This window comes from Anoplopoma fimbria, chromosome 2 (genome assembly GCF_027596085.1).
Source record: "Anoplopoma fimbria isolate UVic2021 breed Golden Eagle Sablefish chromosome 2, Afim_UVic_2022, whole genome shotgun sequence".
Taxonomy (NCBI): domain Eukaryota; kingdom Metazoa; phylum Chordata; class Actinopteri; order Perciformes; family Anoplopomatidae; genus Anoplopoma; species Anoplopoma fimbria.
The window spans coordinates 20,935,488-20,956,071 of record NC_072450.1 but is presented as its reverse complement, the minus strand read 5'-3'; the positions used below and the strand labels follow the sequence as shown (position 1 = coordinate 20,956,071).

General features: G+C 39.5%; 1 protein-coding gene across 2 annotated transcripts in view; it reads left to right on the top strand.

The window, feature by feature from the left end:
• Positions 1–20,584, top strand: part of mettl15 (methyltransferase like 15) — a 43,396-nt gene that overhangs the window by 6,511 nt on the left and 16,301 nt on the right. For both annotated transcript variants that reach the window (XM_054618403.1, XM_054618411.1), the window contains exon 3: positions 17,208–17,344. In XM_054618403.1, the coding sequence (XP_054474378.1) occupies positions 17,208–17,344 (137 nt within the window). The remainder of the gene's footprint in view (positions 1–17,207; positions 17,345–20,584) is intronic.

The window sequence follows — 20,584 nt, the reverse complement described above, 5'->3', positions numbered from 1 at the left end:
ATCAATGTTTAATGCAAGTTAATCCAGCGTATCTTCAAATGTGTCCCCTAGTGCGCTAATGTCAGCAGAGGATAATCTTTTACCGGGTACTGAGTGTACCAGCTTGTTAAGAGGGGCATTGATGGGGTTAATATGATCTTGTCTCATTTAATTAGTTTGAAGTCTTACAGCTGAATTTTGGGCCAGCTGAGGTGAGGAATGACTCTCTGAGTCTATAGTACAGGGAGCACCATGTACTTTTGTGCAAGACTATTAAGAAACTTAATATACAATCTATAAAACCTCTATTGTAAAACGGACAGGCAGCAATTGAAGGAAATTCAAATATACGTTGTATATTCAGTCTCTGGCCGCAGCATTGGAAAAGTACGCTATTTCAGATAAAAGATCCTTTTTTTGTGAGCTCCATTTGTGTTATAACTTAAATTCACCGCATGAGCCAGGTGAAGCGCTGTTGTGAATACAAGCAAAGGGGTAATATGATCTTGTCTCTTCAAATTAGTTAAAAGCCTTGCAGTTGCTATTTGGGCCGTGCAGCTGAAGACAATATATTGCTTTAGAAGTAAATGTGAAGCACAGGGAGGTACAGTTCTTCAGTAACTCTTAAAAAAAGACTTAAGATGTCTTTGCATCTTTTGTTTCTGTTAAGAACTGTGTAAAACTTTTTAAGACAGGCACTTTATAAATTAAGTTTTATTAATTTCTATAATATTATTTTGCACATACTTGTCAGTCAGTGTCTCCTGAGACATATCACTGGCATTTTATGAATGTCCAAAGAGTTTATAGAAATCTTTTTATTTTTTATTTACACTTTCAACTGTAATCCGTTCTTTATTTGTAGGTACTAAAATGTTATTTTAACAGCAGACACAGTGCTTAAGAATGACTTTTTATGTACATTAATCTGACAACAAATACTGAAGCTGTTTCGTAGTCATTCTTTAAAAGGTGTAACAGCTAGAAAAACTAATCTGTCGCATATGATGCACAGAATAGACACTATCTCTTTTATCTGGAACAAGCGGTTTATTATTTTCTGTGCACAAAATATGCCACCACAACCTTATCTGGGTCTTTAATGTTTTTTTTTTTTTTTTTCTCTTTACACTCCTTTTTTGGGAGCACTGAGTAGTGAAAGAGGAGGCTGGTAAATAATTGATCCTTGTAATTAAACACTCCAGCCAGGGATGCTGGGGCTGATTGACGGCCAGATATTAGGCCCTTGTCTCGTAAGGTTGCAAGTTTAGTCTGAGGTTATCAGTGGCCAGAAGAGTCTTTCTCCCTCCCTGCCTCATTACTTTCATGAGTAGAACATTTCATAGTGGAGCGGTGGGTGGGGGTGTGGTGTGAAGACAGTCTGGGACTTCATTAGCCAAATGGGGTGCCTCAGTCTACAGAGCGCCAAATCGTTCAGCTTTGCTGAGCAGACAATCCCTTGGTGGGTGCTCTACCACACTGTCTTGTTGAGTTGTTTTAGCCCTTTCATCTTTCACATTATTCAGCTTCACTTAAAAACAACAACTTGGAACAAATAAACCGAACCTTCTTGTGCCTACCTGAGCAGATGGTGTCTATCATAACTCAACTCAAGTAAATCGGCCTCCTACCTTCCAAACTATTTTTGCTCACCTTTCCAGTTTTGCTCCGTTGCTTACCAAGCTGTATAGCGCACACCTTACAGTACAGTACATTGTCCATAAAGCTTAATTGCTCTCCTAAAAGTAAATCATTTCCTAAATGTTGCCCTTTATTAATGTTTGATAGAATTTGCCATAAAAACATAGACTTTGTGTGTGTGTGTTTGTGTGTTAGAGAGAGAGGATGTGATCTCTTTACAACTGATGCATGCACATAACAGTGCACTGGGGGTAAACTGGAGAAGCGTGCTGCTACAACATCAATTATTGAGTTATATTTGCATGTAGCTTTAATAACAATTATTGAAATTGTATAACTCTATACTCACATGCATCCAATATTGCTAAACTCAGCGAAAAGACACTGGAACCCGTCCTCGACACTGAATTGATACTATTACACCAGGTTTTATTGCAATATTTACATTTGTTCCTGGTGTGTGAGTGTGGGTATGCTAATCAGATACATGCCCTGTGGACAGCAGATGACTCATTCCTGCAACACATCTTCAATCGGTGTTTGTGTGAGGTCCAACTGCATTATCTCAGTGGTCTTTCTTTTAAATATGTTCAGGATAATTATAAAACAAAACACTCGTCATGTAGTGTAGTTACTGTTGATCACTTTTACTGTTTATGCGTATATGCATTGTGATTTTGATTTCTTATTTTTCTGATTGATTCTGGTTTTTAACAAATGGTTCCACTTGTCATTTAATTAGACTATGAAAATTTGCTGATAGCAAAATATATCTTAATTTTCATCTGATTTGGACTCACAGAAAGGTTGCTCTATCACAAATGTTTTTTTTGTGTTTTTTGTAAAACAGCAAAAAAGAAGCATTAACTGATTCCCAAAATGCGATTTTCTGTACCCTGCTGCAGTAAATTGTTTGTCATGTTTGACATGCTTCCCCTCTTGCATGAAATTCTGTTTTTAACAGCAATCATACATTTACAGATACTACAACCAGGCTGCCATATTATAAACACCAGAGATGTGTGGTGATGCGTGTGGAAGCGGTAATGTAGATAAAAGTGACCTGATCTGTAAACACCAGCCAACACACACTTGCTTGTTGTGCCGTGTCATCAAAGGTGCGGACCATTTCACAAAAGCGTTTTGTGAGAACAAGCAGATCGCAAATGGTGTCAGCGTTGCGTTTCAAAAATGATTGTTGCTCTCAAATTGCAGACACATTTGCGAGTCATTCTGGGCCTTAAACTGCTTATTGGCTGCAAGTATGGCATTTGCTTTTAAAGGATTGAAAGAGGTCAAAATTAGCAAGAGGAAATGATCTCACGTTGTAAATTGCAGCTTGCACATGTGGTGAAATGGGCCCCTGGCTCAACTTTTGACATAGTGCAATGCAATGTCATCAGCAGGTTGATGAATACATGCAAGTTACATGCAGACAGGATAATCCCACTCTTTACCTGATCGTAGAGACGGAGAAGAAAAGAGAAGACTTTCTGATGGTAAAAAGTATCATAAACCAGGGTCTTGTGGCCAATTTAAAGGGAATATAATTTAAAACACTGATCTTTCTCAGCATGTGTTCCTGCATCCTAATGATCTTGTTTAAGCTGCTGTTGCACCTTTTCTGATAAAGTCAGTTGCAGTGACCTTATCTGTGTAACCAACATTATCTATATTCCCTGCTGCATCCAGATGAAGTGCTGTTGTTCTCAGCTGGAGGGCTTCCACTCCTTGCCTACTCTGTTTCCTGACTAATATGGCAGGGAAGAGCATGTCGGCTCGACACTACATGGCACTACTGACCTAAACCAGAATCAGAAATTTCCTTGCTTCCATTCACAGTTCTTACACAATGTCTACCTCCACAGTTTAACCAGAGTGTCCCTGCCTGGGGTTTTCCAATTTTATATACACTAGACTATATTGCAGACAGCTTGCTCAATATGAATCTCTTAAAAACCTGCTTTGTTCTTCTTGGAAACAAAGATGGGCACAATCGTCTCCCTTGTAATGCTTTGAGGGAAAGCCTTTCTAAGGACCATGGCATCAATTCTAACATTAAAGTGTAACTTCACCCCCGCTTTTGAGCCAACAGCCAGCCGCTCATTTTCTTATGTTAGCTAGCTGACTATCCAACCGCCAATTGGGAAAATTTAACAAGTTAATGCTAAATCTACACACTTAGTAGAATAGCACATTTCTATCGCCATATAATCAGTCATTAACACAGATTCACCAGATTTTGTAATTTGCAGACAGCTTGATTTCAAGTACGCATAAAGGAGAGAGCAAGCTTGTGCCGGGCTGTGAAAACTATGGACACTTTGGCTAGAGAGGAGGAGGGGGGTCTGATTCAAGGGCTTTAACATTATTTTATTTCACGACTTAAAAGTCCCAACTGTCGGCTCTATCTCTATACTGCTGTAAAACAGTAGATGGCGTTTTGAGCCATTTTCAACAATGAAATGCAGGTTTTTTAAATACATTTATTAGGAAATGTCAATATTAACACCAGCATTGATCTGTTGCATCACAGCAGAGTCATATTAATTAAGTCACAGTTTACTTACAGATGTGCTTTGGTTTAAAACACCTTCACCTTTGACTGATAAGTACCTGAAGGAAATATATGCACACTGGCAGCAGAGTTTTGGTGTGGTCAATTTCATCCTGACTGTATCAGCAGCGTCCTGCTGAGGGACAGCCCCCTCTCACAAGCTTAGGTACCCTCTAGGCCGCCTTAGGCTCCCGAGACTCATCATTACCCTCCAAAGACTGATATCAGAGGTTGAAAGCAAGGGGCCTTTTGATGGTCATTTGTCTGAGTTGCAGCACAAAGTTTGACATTTGGTGATGTCCACCTTTACAAACTACGGGTCTGTGCCAGCTCAGGGATGGACAATATGAGCGTATGGAGTCTTTGAATTGCTGCCCACATCTCTTATTTGTAAGAGCTCTGTATGAATGAATAGAGAACGTCATTGACATTGAGGCAATCGGTAAAGATAATACAAAACATTGGTGTACTGATGATAATACCAGTCATGGAAAAGCCCAGGGGAACTTAATCAAAAAGCTCCACAGAGCGCTGCACTGTGGAGCTTTCCTCAGAGTCCACCCCCTCCCCTGAGCCACCGTCCACTGCCCCCACCCCGTTCCCTAGTTCTTTTCATTTCAAATTGTATTGTATACCCAGTCTTCAAACTACTGGAAGCGTCTACTTAAATGCCTAGAAGTCTTTTCCCTATTACCATGCCTTCCACCACGAATCCTTCATTTAGCTCGACTCCTCTTTGCACTCCCTAATGGACTTGGCCCTGTTCTTCTTTTGTCTTCCTTTAGTGCCATGAAATTCACCTTCAGGAGAGGAAGACATCGTTCCTGATGCTTCTTTACATTTTGTGAATATAGTTAGATGATTCCACCCCCTCTTTTCAGTTTCACTTCTGCTTTCTCTTGGGCTTTATATAGGTTGCATTGTTTCCTTGGCACACTGTATTGACAGTAGTGTCAAAGTGAAGAGAAATCCTTCAGAGCAGTGAAGAAGAGCAATGAAGCATGTAATCATTTTGAATAGATCCACTGCATCATATTTGACCTTAATTCTTGTTTCCTGTTAAAACAAAGAAATAGCCTTTTGGCATTTCTCTCACAGTTTTATGGCATTTCCTATCCACTGAAAGTTAGAAGTCTATATATTTTGGTATTTTTACAACGACACATTTGTAGGCATGTCAGAATAACAGCATATGAGGTCAGACAACCAGATTGAACAATACGTTTCTATTTTCAGTTGAGACTGGCTTCTTGAGAGAGAAAAAGACAGCACTGTTTGTTCAGTCTGCTTAAAAAGGCTTATGTTTACATTCAGTAACGTAGCTAGAGGTAGTGTGATGTACAGGGAAGCGAAATGTCGTAGCAAAGAGTCGCAATATTCAGAGTTTACTCTTCTCTTAACCACATTCAGTGTTCTTTTAAAGATGCCAGATCCGTTACGGAGAGAATTTTGATTGCTTCTCAACAGCTCTCAACATGTTGTCGATGGGCTGGCTAACAGTACAAACTACAGCTAAAGTGCTTATAGAGCTAACAGTGTTAACCTGAGGGGGGATTGTGGGGGCTAGGCTTCAGCGACCACGCTGTGTCATCAGCTGTAACCGCTGTGTGAGAACAGTGCAGAGCGGCAGCTGTGAGCTCACCAGTGGGACATGCTCACATGCACTAACATGCAATAAAAGCACGTATATTTTGTGTCTGAAATGATCGTTTTGCTTTGGTCACATTTCTTAAAATTACATATACTCCTTCTCCTTCATTGGAAAATCCAGAATCTATGAAAATGCAAATAGTTTTTGTTAAAACATTTAACTGCTAAACACAAGTTGTCTCCTACTTCACTGAAAAGTCCATTCTCCTTGTTTGTGCATTGAAGGTTTCATGTTTCCACATCACACTTGCATGAGTTGAATGCTTGACCACGATTGGCTTCCAAACTAGTTGTGATCACACATAATCATATTTATACACTTGTTAGACTGAGATTTAAGGTGAGCACAACAAAACTTTCTCTCTTCAGCATATGGACATGAAAACAGCCATCGAGTGTTAAATTCTGCACAGGTCATTCTGCACAGTGAAGCTCAAACGTCCAAGAGAAGAAACGATAGGTAAAACTGAATTTTAATTGGAGGAGGACTTACATTTTGCATCAGCATGTTTGCCAAAGCTTCCTTTTGGCGAATAACTCTTACATTGAAATAATAATGTTGTGAGTTTGTTAAAGTAAAATGTCAAATCAGGTTCAGTCTTAATGAATATTTACATACCAGCTGAGGTATGACAATTGTGATTCGACCAGACTAGTCAAAGTAATGAGGAGGATTTCACACATGGTAACACTGTGGCCCCTATTTTCAACCCAAACTAACCTGCGAGACTGTGTAAAACATTAATCTGGTTATCATGAATGACAGCTACAGAGCACAGAAGTGGGCCTTTAGTCTGTTCTCATGTAAAAAATGTGTGTCCTGGAGCCACAATGCAGAGTATACAGAAGATCTGTTTTGTTGATTAGGTTGTTGTGATTTGGGGTAATAAATCCTTATAGTTAAAGCCAGTTATAACGATATGGAAACATGTCCAAAATGTATCTTAGTTTTTTCGTTTCAGCAGACAGATTTGGCAGACAGATTTCATAACAGTCACTGGACATTTGTTGTAGTGCACCTGCAAATTTGAATCATCATCTCACTCAATCATTTACTTGTTAAAGTCTGCGTTCAGTTTAATGCGAAAATGAATCTTTCCAGCAGAGCAAATGTAGCTCAGTAAATCTCCAACCTGCAAGACAAAAACAGACAGTTTGGCTGGGGGGGGTGGGGGTGGAGAGTGATGACTCATGCTCACAGTAGAGGTCCCTCCCTTTCCATTTCTTTCGGTATCCAATCAGTTCTTCCCCAGCTGTCACTCATTGCCTCCAAATCAGATCCCCACAATGCTTTACCGTCCCCTGTAAATCACTGTATTTGCAAAGGTTTAGAACTTGCTAAATAGATAAAAATGCCATATTCACATAATTTGGACACATATTGTTACTTGATAATGTGATTACCTTGCAGTGCGGATCATAATCCTCTGTACCTGGGGGGTTTGGTCACGCAGTGGCCCCAAATTCAACTGAAACACACATCGACACATTTTGTAATGCTCCAGAAGAGATTGTAAAGTAGCTAGTTAATGCACATTGAAATATGTTTAACTTTCAATAGAAAAAGTTTAATACTTTGATAGTCCTTCAAGAAGCTAGATGAATTACTCATTTTTTAAATGCAATAAACTTTGAGATTACTTTTTCAGAACACAGGCAGCCTATAAGGCGGCAGAAAGACTAATCGTTGCCTTGGATTGCCCACGTACAGTAAATATTTAGTTATTGGCTCATAGTTTCAGAGAAGATACAAGTGCCTGCTATCCGTGTTTCTCCAGGGATCTCCTCAACACCACCGTGGTCTAAGTGCCAGGACTCCTTGAAGTGGGCGGATGCTTGACATGGGCTTTATGAGCTTTATGTAGAGGAAGACAGGGACCAAGGTTTTCCTCTTTGCAGTCAGATTTTTATTGAAAAATACAACAAATGTAACCATAGAACTTAGGGAAGGCCGGTATAAATGATCTGAAAGTGGTTGGTAGAAAAAAAGAGTGCATAAAGGCGAAGAAAGAAAAGGAATAAGCTGTGAGGGGGTTGAGGATGTTGTGTTTTTGACTTGGGTTGAGTAGAGTGAGGGGAGGCTACATTACAATATTACAAGACGCCTCAGCAGCTGTACATGGAGCTTTAAAACTTAAAACTAAACTATAGTTTAGGCTCCAAAAAGATGACTTCCAAAAAGTAAGTAATCTGGTGTCTAATGGTAGAAGAGCAAGATCGTCTTCACTGAATAGCATTCATTTTTTCCCCCAGTTATTGTCGGCTGCTACAGTGCACATTTGGTGTTTGGGGATGCGGAGCATTGGTTCATCGTTCTAGATCTTAATCGCCTTGGATGTTCTCACTATCACTGATGTCAATTCAGATTATTTTGGTGCAAAATCACTATATAGTTGAGCAGCACATCTTGTAAAGGAAGGTCCTAGGAGAGGACTGGTGTTTAGATACAATCTAGAAAGTCTCCAGTGGCTTGGATAACGTTGTACAGTCTATCTTCATGGCCTCCATCAAGTAACAGGGTGAAAATGGCACTCAAGCTACACAACCTAGGGCTTGCTAGGGAGTTAAAACTATAGCTTTAAATGCAATCATTCCAGTAAGAAAAACAACCACCCAACCATCCATTAAATTAGGAGTCATTAGGACTTACAGCTTGGCATCCTACTTCAGCGATTGTGACCCTAAATAGTGATAAATTGATACGTAAACAGGGCTCTAAACTCTTGACTGATTACACTGACATTTTTGTTGGTAACACCAGCAGGCAATTTGGATCCATTTAAAACCAACAGGCTGACTGGCACTATGATTACAGATGTGGTTAACCATCAAATCTGCCCATGCTGACAACAGTTTTCCCGTAGGCTTGCTCCTTAATATAATGTAGTACTGAATAGTATTATTCGATTGCAATAGTATTTAATTACAATAGATTGTCCTCGTATACCTAATATGGTGGCCACTGAGTGTATACATTCATGGCAAAAAACACATTAGCAGTAGTATTAGAAGTTTTGTCAAATAAGTTGTATTTGTGTTGCTGTACTGTCCGGGAAGGGACATGCAGGATTCATTTCACTCACAACATGACAAAACATATACCTCCTACTCTAGTGGTATCAGGCCATAGTTTGATTTCCATATGTCAAGTTTTGTTGATACTTTTCTTTGAAAAATCTGCTGCCACCCCATTATAGTGAAGGTGAGTGGTATTTATGTTGTGGTGCTCATTCCCACAATTCAAAGTGATACATTCACACCTACAGGCAAAAACATTTGTTTGTCACCAGTTCCACTAACCTAAGGGACAATGTTGAGTATCCTCTGACAGCTCCCACATCTCTGGCTGTCCAAGGATCAGCACCTTGGACAGCGATCAAGGCACACTTTATTAAGTTAAGATTAAGTCTTAAGTTCACTGTCGTCTGGTTTCTATCCAGGAGCCTTCAGATAGTTCAGTCTCATTAACCAGAGCCTCTGCTCGTATTAAAAAAAATAAAAGCACATGAGAAAAAAGTTTGAAAATATTCACATAACTATAACAGTTTCAAATCAGCTCACTGTGAGAGATAGCTTAGCTTGTATACCATTATAATTTTTTTGTCAACCCCTTTTCCTGTTTAAAGGAGTTATTTATTATCTTTGCTCCTGCTTTTATTAAGTCAAATAAAATTTCGGTTATGGCAATTTCATGTCCTGGTTATTTTTCCTTATCCCAGTGCCCAGCAAATCACCCACATAATCATTCAGTGCATGCATTCTCAGGTAGAATCATGATCATAGTCCTCATACAGTAAACAGAGACATTTTGTGTTTGTGTTTGTTAAAGTCAAGCTGTGGGGTCGCCAATACATTTGCATTTCAGTGCTGTGTTACAGAAAGTGAGCTAGTAGAGGTCTCTTGTTGAAATATCTTCCCTTCTGTTCTCTTTCTTTGATGGATTTTTATTTATGGACTTTTCATATTTCTGGAGGCATTTTATAATTTAATGGGGATTTCTTATTCTTGCGATCTATAATATTGACAAACTAAGGACTAGCTTGGATGGCAGTGGGTTTCCCTTTACTAAACAGGACATTTCATTGTGTATTATGCTTTACATAAATGTAGTATATTTTCCTGTCTGAAGTGCTATTTCTTCTAACCAAGTAGGAACTGTAATAAAGCAGTTTTAACTGATTGTTGATTTATTTTACTTTACAGAGTTACCTTGTGCAGTTTAGGTAGACATAAACAATATTTTACTGAGGCAAAAGCACATATTTGACCACATTTTCTTGTTTCTCCACAAATACAGTTAATAAGCTGCCTTATGTCCACGGCTTTATGAACCTTTATGAATCTTTCCTGAGCTTAAAGCAAGGCGACACCAGAAGGAACATAAAGACACTTAGCCATGCTTATGTGTTTCATAACAGCCCAGATTGTGTCTGAAATTTGCTATATATGGTGTTGGGAGACACTGTGACAGACGGACTAGCCAGCTTCCTGAAATTGTTTAGATAGTTTTCCAGTATGTCCTCTGCCTTGTGCTACACCGAGAGCACACACTTCTGTAGACCAATAGCCTATGTCCTGTTGCAGCCAATCCAAAAAAGGGATGTCTCCAGTGAAAGACAAAACACTGGCTAAATAGACTGCCCAGTTAGTATTTTTTTAGAAGTTACCTACATCAAATATTTAATGTGATCCTCACTTTCAGTGTCCTTGGCTGCTATTGAAAGTCCTATTTTTTCTGTGTCTCTGTGGATATGGCCTTGCAGTGTATGATACATATTTACTACCAGTCTATGTCAGTCTATGGCTCGTCAGCCGCTCACTCTCCCAGTCCGCAAGGGAAGACTGTTGAGTTGCATTTGCAGTTTGCTGTTGCTTCTTTTACAAAATCAAATCAGCAGTGTTTTATGATTGTATAGATCAAGAGCTGACTATTAAAAAATGTAATGGTGAAAGCTGTGATAATTGAATAATCATGGTGGTCTCAAATGGGAGTTCTTCTTATTGCTTTTAAGAGTGGCCTTTGATTACACATGGAATATGTTTTTTTTTTTTTATGGCAGGACAAAATAACTAATTGAAAACATCCCTTTGGGTCTGGTATCATCTTGGGAGCATGCACCATTGAATGAGTCATTAGTTGCAACTCCAGTTAAGTGTGAACCTCTCAGAAGTGTGTGTGAACATGTCAGTAGTGTTTACATAGTAACCCTGTATGTAGAATCATGCCTTCATTAGATTTTGTTTGATACCCAGCAGTATTAACCTTTGTCAGCCTTGTTATACCTGTGCGTACATGTTGGTAGGTCTGGGAGTATTTCCAGCAAAACAAACAACGAGGCCCAGCCTGCTTGTTTAAAAAAACTTGAGCAGAAACGGCAATCTGCATGGTGCTTTCTTAACAAAAGGGGCTTGACTGAGATAAAAATGAAAGATAAAAAAGTAGAATAAATACATTGTTTGGAGGAGGAGTCTGTAGGAGGCTTTTTTTTTTTTTTTTTTTTTTTTTTTTTTTTCACAATCAAACCACTTTCTCTCACCCCCTTTAAAGGAAGCAGATAAGGGCCAGGAGTAAAACCAATGTTTGTAGAGTCCAGATGCAACAAGTGGTACAGATCAAAATCAAATCAAATTTCGTATCCATAAATCAATAAGTTACCAAAACCCTACCTTAAACAATTCAGATAGTGAATTTCAAAAATCCTTATTTTACTCTTGTTTGTATTTTTTTTTTTAAAGCCTTTTTTTTTTACTCCCTTTCCTATTTGCTCAGCACCAGCACACAGTTAATCACATGCCACCCGCAATTGGCATGATAAAGTTCACCAAATTAAAACTCATCCTTTGGGGACCATGAATATCAGCACCAAATTTCATGCTATTAATCGTTTCATTAGTGTTCATGACATTTAGCTGTGGACCAAAGTGTTTTGGACTAACGGGAGTACTGCGGGACTAGCAGACGTTGCCTCCCTGTAAATACTCACAGGACTTATTATCTAAAATGTTCAAATATTACACATAAACAAATCTGTTTGTACCCTCACAAATATTGAAACAACCTCACCTCCTTACAGGTGGGAGGCATGGAGCCATCACAAAGCTTTGCCGAACAGTATATAGAGTATATCCTATTATGCAGTTTTGACACCTACAATCCTAAATCCTACACAAAAACTGACCCTATTTCCTTATGGGTAAAAAAAAAGGTGGAATAATATTATGACTTAATGATCCTTATGTGAGCTCCGATAAAGTCCTGTAACAGCTGGGTCACTTCTTCCATCACAGAACTCCTGTGATTTATTTGGGTTTCTAATTGGCATACGCAGAAGGGGACACATAAAAAAAGTAATGCAAAAATGTTCTGTCTCTACTGACAGAATTTGAAAAAGGCTGGCTTTTCTTTATGTCTTTTAAGTGCCTCGAATTGGATTTTTTGATTCTCACTTATTCGTTTCACCTCCAAACTCCACATTGTTCTTTTTTAAAGCAAACGAATGAATGCAGTTTTTCTCCTCTGTGTAGATGTGTTTTGTCCTAACTAGCTCAAATACTTCCTCAAAAGCCGTTTATTTATACTTGTGCCAAAAGAGTGCAAACAGCACTGAATAGATGAGCAATGAAAGTATTTCTCGTAACTCTTCAGCATTCCTCTGACAAAAGAGAGATTATCTTTACATACACAGAGGCATTTGGAAGCAGCCCTCTGGCAAAGAGTTTTGTCAACATTTTTGTGCTCCTGTATCAATTATTTGCTCACTCACTCACTCATTCACTCACTCTCTCTTACTTACTCTCAGACACACAGGTAGTATGTTTAGTACACTTTGAATTTAGGTAGAAGTGGCAAAAAGCTGCATGCCTCTCAGACATTGCTGATCACCATCAATATAATCTCTTGACAGAGTAATTGCGGGAAGCTTTCATGCCTTTTGAGTTCGTCTGCTCTCACTGGCCATCTGTTTTGTGCACCCCACCCCCACCTCCACCTCCTACCTGCTAGACTAATAAACACACCTCTCCCAATTGTTTAGATAAAGTAGAGAGAGGAACCCTTTAAATGCTTTTAAAGAAAAGTTGAAATACTAATAGGAAAAATACTGATACTGTCATAAAGTTGTTCAAAAGTGATTTTATTGTAAGATAGTCTTGATATAGTTTAAGCATAGAAGCAGTTTTATGTGTGAGATTACGTAAAAGTAAATTGCAGTAAAGCAACAGCCAGGTATGTGGACACTTTGCTGCTCTCTGCAGTCAATAAAACCATCATCATTCCAGTAATCATATCCCCCACCTTCAGCCATTCATACCATGCTCTCGTGCCGCAAACCGGCAAAATTTTGTGCTCACTTGTATCTCGCCATGAACTTTGTGTGACAGAGAGAGAAATGCAAACCGGTTACCTCCACTCTTGCCATGGCAACGGACGCGACAAGAAAAGCGATCCTGTACCTGTGTATCTGTCTCCCTAATGGTCTGTGTGTTAGTGTAACAAGATCTGTAAAAACTCCCCTCAATGACATTTTAGATCCCCCACTGTAACTGACCTGGGCTGGGGAGTCACAAGTAGGATTTAGGTGAGTACTCAGCCTTCTCTCAGGTTCCTGTCCCCCTTTTCCTAATGAATTCAACCATAAGACGACTTGAGATGAGGCCCCTTTTTCCACATGGCCAGGATATTATTTACTGCTGTATGAACTGTATTATGTTTTCAAGTTCTCATTAAGGAAAAAAGAATCCTTTCCCCACATCATATATGTTTGTAAAATCTCTCTAAATAGATGCTCCTACCCTTTTTATTGTTTTAACATAGCAAATGAGAGACTGTAGAATGTGTTTACATTTTTCTTTTTGGATAGAAAAGCTCTCATTAAGAATGTTACGGGGTGACTGCTGAAGTGTCCTGCATTATAGCACCTTGCAGCTTCACTGTCGGACTGCACCACTTGGACCACTCCTAACTCTCCTATTCCCTCTGCTGGGAAAGGCAGATATTACACACCCTAAACGGAGTACAAAACACAGACTACAGTAATTACTTGTATTTGAATTATCATCATGTGCATGTAGAGTCTGAGATGACCCAAGTTGTGTTCTGGCTCAATTCCAATCTGCTGCATTCGCTAGGAAGGCCTGGTCTAGGTGAGAGCCTCGCCAACACCCCTCTGTACGAAATATCAATGTGAATGACTCACTCCCAAGTTTGGTGTCAATCATCATCGCAAATGCCAAACCCATTATCACCAAATCTGTTCAAGAAGTTGTTTTGTCCATCTGGTGGCAGAAGCAGCAGGGTTTTTAAAAAAGAGGGGAACATTTTCACAACAGCATTCTGGGCTTTTGAAGAAGCTTGTTTTCCCTCAGGGCGAGGGAACTAGATTTTCAATTTACCTTATAAATAACCATTGTAAACATCCAATTCTCCATTTTTGTTTGCACCCACTTAGTTTTTTAGCTTAGTTTATTAGGTGTGTGTATGTGTGTCTGAGTGAGTAAAAGGGGTGAAACTAAAGATGCATAGTGTCTGTGCTCAGTGCATCAGCGATACAAATGTGAGTAAACGTGCAGTATTTATATTTTCAACAAACCAACCTCGAAGAATATTGAGCATCAGTTTGCAGTCTGTTTTATCATTTGCGCCAGTGAAACAAACAAGCTTTACCTTTGGTATTTGGGCCACAGCTTCCATAAGATGTGACAAGCAGTGTTGTGACAAGTGCTGCACACTCCAGTAGAGGACCAGTTTGTCTCCTGGTTGCTTGTGTCGACTGTTTCGTTAAAAGCCAGCCTACTTTGCTGTTTGTGTTTCTGTTTTCCTTTTCCTTTTTTGTATTGAATAGCACAACAGGCAGGTTCATTATGCGTGTGACTCATCCCACTAGCCCACACCCCCTCCCCATCTGCTGCTGTGCGCTGGAAAGGAGAGGGAACCGCCATTGATCACTTCTTCCCTCACACATGCACGCACACACCCCACCTTCAACGTCACTATCAATCGACATGTTTAATGTTTTTGTGGGGAATAGCTGGCATTTCCTTTTCTGTCATTTTACATCTGTTACCTATCATTTTCTGACATTATATTACATCCCAGAGCAGGCATTTAAAAAATAAAAAGTAAAGCATAAACCAACCAATTATTAAAACAATCTCAGACTATTCAGTTGGTGTGTTATCTTTTTTTTGTAGCAGTGGCAGTGAGAAAATTTATAAGGAAATATGCCTGAACAGGAGATGTTTTGTTGCTTGCAATTGCTAAACCAGGGATACAGCTGAGTTTACAGCTGCCTGATAATCTAAGATGTTGTGGCAGAGTGGTTGGAAGAAATTGGACATATTCTGAACTAGTAATTTACACATCTATAAAGATGTGATGTCTAATACAAGTGAATGCTATGCAGCATAGTGCTCTAGTGATCGTGGTCTCATGCATCTTTCTTGGGCGGACCAAAAATTTACTTTAGAAAATATTCAATGACATTTTTACATTTGTTTTAGGATAAATTAAAAAATTCTCTACTTGATTAACCAAATGGCTATAATACTTACTATTTACTCAACAAGAAGTTCTTAACAAAAAACTATTTATTAATGTTTAGTTTATAAGGCACTAGAAGTAAAAAAAAAACTGCCATCGATCAGTGTTTAAATTAATCCTGCCATTTAAAAAAGGAAAACTTTTAAAACAACTAGTTATTATTTTTTTGCATAAATCAAAGCAACTTTTGGAAGAAAAACATTGATAAAATGGTGTCTTAACTATTTCAATGTTTTTGGTGGCATGTTTCAATAATTCGAATCATTACTGTAGCGAAATGTAGCAAAATCTGCCACCAAAACCACAACACAGTAAAAGACCTGCAATGCAGAGACACCTTTATTTTTCATACAATTCATTTATTTTTTATTTTTCCGACCTAACAGAGGGCAACTGCAACCAGTCCAGAGCAGTACTACTGGTTGGAGAAGGATAGATTAAGATTAATTTTAAGAGTTATCCTGTCCAAAATACCAGAGAGGAAGGGTCTATCTGATGGTACAGTGGGTAGGACCATTGCTATGGCTATACTGAGTGGTATAGTTGTCTTTTCCAAAACTCTCTTGGGAGGACTTTTAATGGAAAAAATTAGGTGATAAGGGTGTTTATATAGACTGTCTGATCTGTGTTTTTCTGGCTGACAACATGTCTACTGTATTTGTCATCTAGAAACAAACGTAAACAAACAGTCCATTTGGCTCTAAAATGATCAACTTTCCAAAGACAAACTCTTCACAGGTTACAGGGTTTTCTGCAGCCAATTATTGTGGTGGTTCCCCAATGCACCTGAGTGAGCTGACTGTTCTGACTATGAGTTCACAACTTAATGGATCAAGAGAGGAGATCCATCAGAATCTGTCTGATTCAGCTTAGTAGCTTACCTTATTTTCTTATGCTACCACGGCATTGTCTGGTGTGGGAGATGTCCGCGTTTTCATCTAACAACCTCAATCATTTCACAGTGTGTTTTCAGTTCATGGAAGTTAATTGTAACTCTTTTTGGTTGCTTATAAATTATTAAATAATTAATCAGCTTTCAGATTTACTTAGCTCCACCCTCTTGCGTCACTTCTTGTTGCAAAAAGCCAAGATGGGAAAAGCCAAAACCCAAGATGGCGACGAAGAAAATGCTGAACTCAAGGCTTCAAAACGTCAGCCCCTAAACCAACGGGCTACATCACATGACTAGGTCGATGTCTTATACACAGTCTATGGTTGCCCCTATCTCCATCTCCTCATTCACTCTTCAACATAAGGAGCTCCTAATCGGTATACTCTGGCTAAAATAAATATCATTGAAATCTTTTTGATAACACTAAGCTAAGCTTTCCATACACCAACACAACAAACTCTGCCTTGCGGGAACTCATGTTTTCACTGTTGACTTCCAGCAAACCGCCACTTTGCGAGATTTAAGATTGAGACTTCTAAGCAAGACTTTTTTCAATAATGTTGTCAGACATTTATATTACCAATCAGAGTATGTCCATTGATTTAAGTGATGATGATACTAGCTTGCCCTGGATTACATTGCAGCCCATGAGCGGCTGCCACCTACAGCACTCTACCTGAATACTGGACCAATTTAAGACATTTTGGTCCCATCAGTTGGACACAAAAAACATGGGAAATAGGTTCCAGGTTTAAAAATACTGAATTTAAACTTTAAATACTGATATAAGACAGATTCAGAAAAATCTGATTTAAAATAACACTTGTCAGTGCACCACTGTGAATTAAACACTTGTAAACTAACATTGTGAAGATAAGATGATGATTAATTGTGTATAAGGAGTCCTGGTGTGAGAAGAATGTGTTGTTTTCTTGCTTTCTCGCATGTAGGTGGTCCTGGACATGACATTTGGAGGTGGTGGTCATACCAAAGCAATACTGAAAATGGTTCATGAAGTCACAGTCCTGGCCTTAGACCGAGATCCTACAGCCATTTCTCTGGCCCAGCAGTTAGCCAAGGAACACTCGTAAGTGATTTATTCTTAAATATTAACTAGACCAAAACACAAGTAAAAGCTTATGTTATAAGCTGTCTAGACATACATATATTTTATTGTTGCAGCTGACAGCTCGACCACTTTGAGCAGTGTTTAGTTAGTGGTCATTATTTCTTAAAACATGCCGTAGGTGTGATATAGTAATGCAGTTCGCCCTGTGTTTCTCACTCCTTGCTTATTCTGAGCCCGATCAAATACTGCTCGCCATGATACAGCCCCTCAGTTTCACCACCCAATCAAATCCATTCCTCCTTCTTAACTTAAAGCTTTTCTCCCCCCACGCAAAGCTGGTGGGCCCGACATGTCATTTGTCAGAGTAAGGGCCCACGCCTGCAGTGTGAAGGAGATGCTGCCTCCCACGGAGGATCTACAAGATATGAGGTGGGGGGGGGGGGGGATGGGGGGCGGGAAGTAGAGAGAAGCCCAGAGAAGTTAAAAAGTGGAGAGAGAGAGAGAGAGAAAGAGAAAATGAAAACACGAGTGAGAGAACAGGGAGACACGAGGACACAGCGCCAGGGTGAGAGGGAGTGTGTGTGTGCATGAGCAAGGCGCGGGAGGATGAAAATGAGATGTTCCTAAGACCATGGCGTGGGAAGGAATCCTTTTACGTAGATTCTGGGGAAACCTCTCTCAAGGGAATCTGCCAGAGAAATGTGCCTGTGAGCAGGGAATGACAATTAAGAGAGAGAGAGAGAATGAACATTGTATTCTGTCAGCAGCAATATACCCTTGCTGTAAACTCTTCCACGCCTACTCGTGATGCAAGTTGAGAGGAGCTAGAGAAATCTAGCAATTAACCAATATTATTGGAAGCCTGAGTAAAAGACCCTGCCAGCCTACGCAGTGCATCCACACAACAGGGTTAGAGGATTTTCTCTCTCCTCTGCACTCCCCTTTCTTGAGGAAAGTACAAACTCAGTGCAAACTGTTGACTGTCGGTGAGAATCTGAACCCAGTTTTACAGTACAAGAAGAATACATTCACCTCCTAACGTTTATTTAAAAGCATTAGCTCATGAAAGTAACCCTCTGTTCCCTGACGTCTTTAATGGGATTTTTCTCCTGCATGTTGAGCCTCGCTATTCTCTGCTTTTCACCAATCCTGTTGTTGCTATGACTTCCCTGCGCTTGAAGCTACGCAGGAGTTGTGCCCACAATAAATGTTTTAAATCTGAAAAGGCACCAAGCATTATTGAAAAGCCCAGTCAGGCAAACATTGGATTTACATGTGTGGATATGGGATCACATCCAGACTGATAAGATATAAGATATGGTATTAACTGTCTGAATGCACTTTGTTGATTATATTTAAGTGCCATGCCACATCAAAATAGTAAAATCTTAAAATGTTGTTCTCTGTCTTCTTTCCTAAAATGTATTATTTTCCTGTACTTTAGTAAATTACATGTACTTTCAGTAAGGCTGTCACTGACTGCAGCAGCTGTGTCTAGAAGCAGTTAACGGTGACGTTTGAGGAAATCTGCCAATTTAAAAGTTATTTTTGTGACTCCATTGGCTTAAGCAAATCATTTTATCCTCACTTGTTGCCATTCTTTGACGCTATTTTTTCATGGATGAAGCTAGATAGTTAGCTTTGTAGGAAGATAACAACGCCATTTTTAGTTGAGATTCTGACAGAAAACAGCCCAGCAGGGGCCTGCTTTATAGGGCGTATTTTGTTGGAGGTAACGGGGAGTGCCATGCTGGATGACGTCGCATAGCAGCAACATTTCACACTTGTTGATCTTTTACGCCGGATTACCCAGCGTTGCATTGCCAGAGCCCTCTGCAGCCCTGCTGCAGCATGGTCGTCGGTGTGAACATGGCCTTAATCCAGCCTTCTTAATTCTGACTGGTCGACGATTTAAAAAGGGCCATGTAAATAATGTAAACAACGGCAGAACTAAATGCACACACGCACCAGACGCTGACTCTGTTGTTTTACTCCTCACGCCTCTTTTGCTCCCATAATGCCGGCGTGCTATCTAAAATCGCGCACCGTTGCAGCATCATGAAGCTGTAGTTTGGTTCAGTGTGAAAAAGCTAACGCCGGCATTATGGCGCATCTTCTTTATGGCAGTATTGTGGAATCTGTGTTAAAGTTATCAGGGTGTCCCTGAATAAGAAAGCATAGCTCTACCCCCTGAATAAATAAAGGTGAAAAAAACAAACAACAAATAAGTAAATCATGTGGCTTAATTGTTAAGACAAAACATACCTGCACCAACACAACCACCCCATCAAAATGATACACAAGGCCTTTGTTTTTACATGTTACTGTGTAGAGAAGGATGTTATTACCGGCTCAGACAGCGCCGCTTGCATTGTATTCAAATATACCATGTGAGTCTATGTGTGAGTCATCATGGCAAAATGTGGTCTTGGAAACACCTACTGTATCAGGAACTACCACAGAAGAGGTTGGCGGCCAGTTGGTTATTTTTCTGTCTATCTGAGGACAGATTTTTTGTCACCGTTACAGCATCGCAACAGTTCAAGCTGCAGTCACAGAAGTTTACAGGTGTGTAGTTGAGATCAAAATAAAGGTAGAATTTGAAGCTGGGCATGTTCCAAACAGGGTTTGCTTGGTTTTGTCACCAAAGCAAGAAAATCGAATAAAGGCTTTTAGTCTTTGCATTATTCAGTACAAACTCTCAGTTCCAATTAGCTGATCAATAACCTCAAACAATCAATCACACATCATAGACAATATCCAGGGAAGTGTAGATTTCCGTATTTGTAAACTGTCCTGATCTGTGAAGCAATATTTTCTAAAAATCGCAACAAGACAATACGACTAATCAGCCCAGGGGCCTAAAGCGCCGCCCCAATGCTGTCGTGGCTGGTAATTAAAGTGGACAAACAGAATGGAAGCATTTAACAGTTCCCAGGATCCAACAAGAGAACAGCCATTAAATGATAAAATTCACAATTTCGATATGCCTTAGGTCAACTGAAGTAGCACAAATTGAAATTTAAAAAAAACCTCATTTTTAAAAACTAGCCCAAGTGTGTTTGTCTTGTGTTTTTTGACTCTTTCTTCCTTCCTTCTTCTGTGGAGTGTAGATATTTGCATCACTGCTCCCCTGCTGAAAACAATCAATCAGCAACTTGTCTTTGGCTTTTTGCAGGTAAAGAAACTGAGCGGGTCAACACAAGGGAATATTTCAGGCTTGATTTGTAAAGAGGCAGCAATGTGTTGAACAACCAT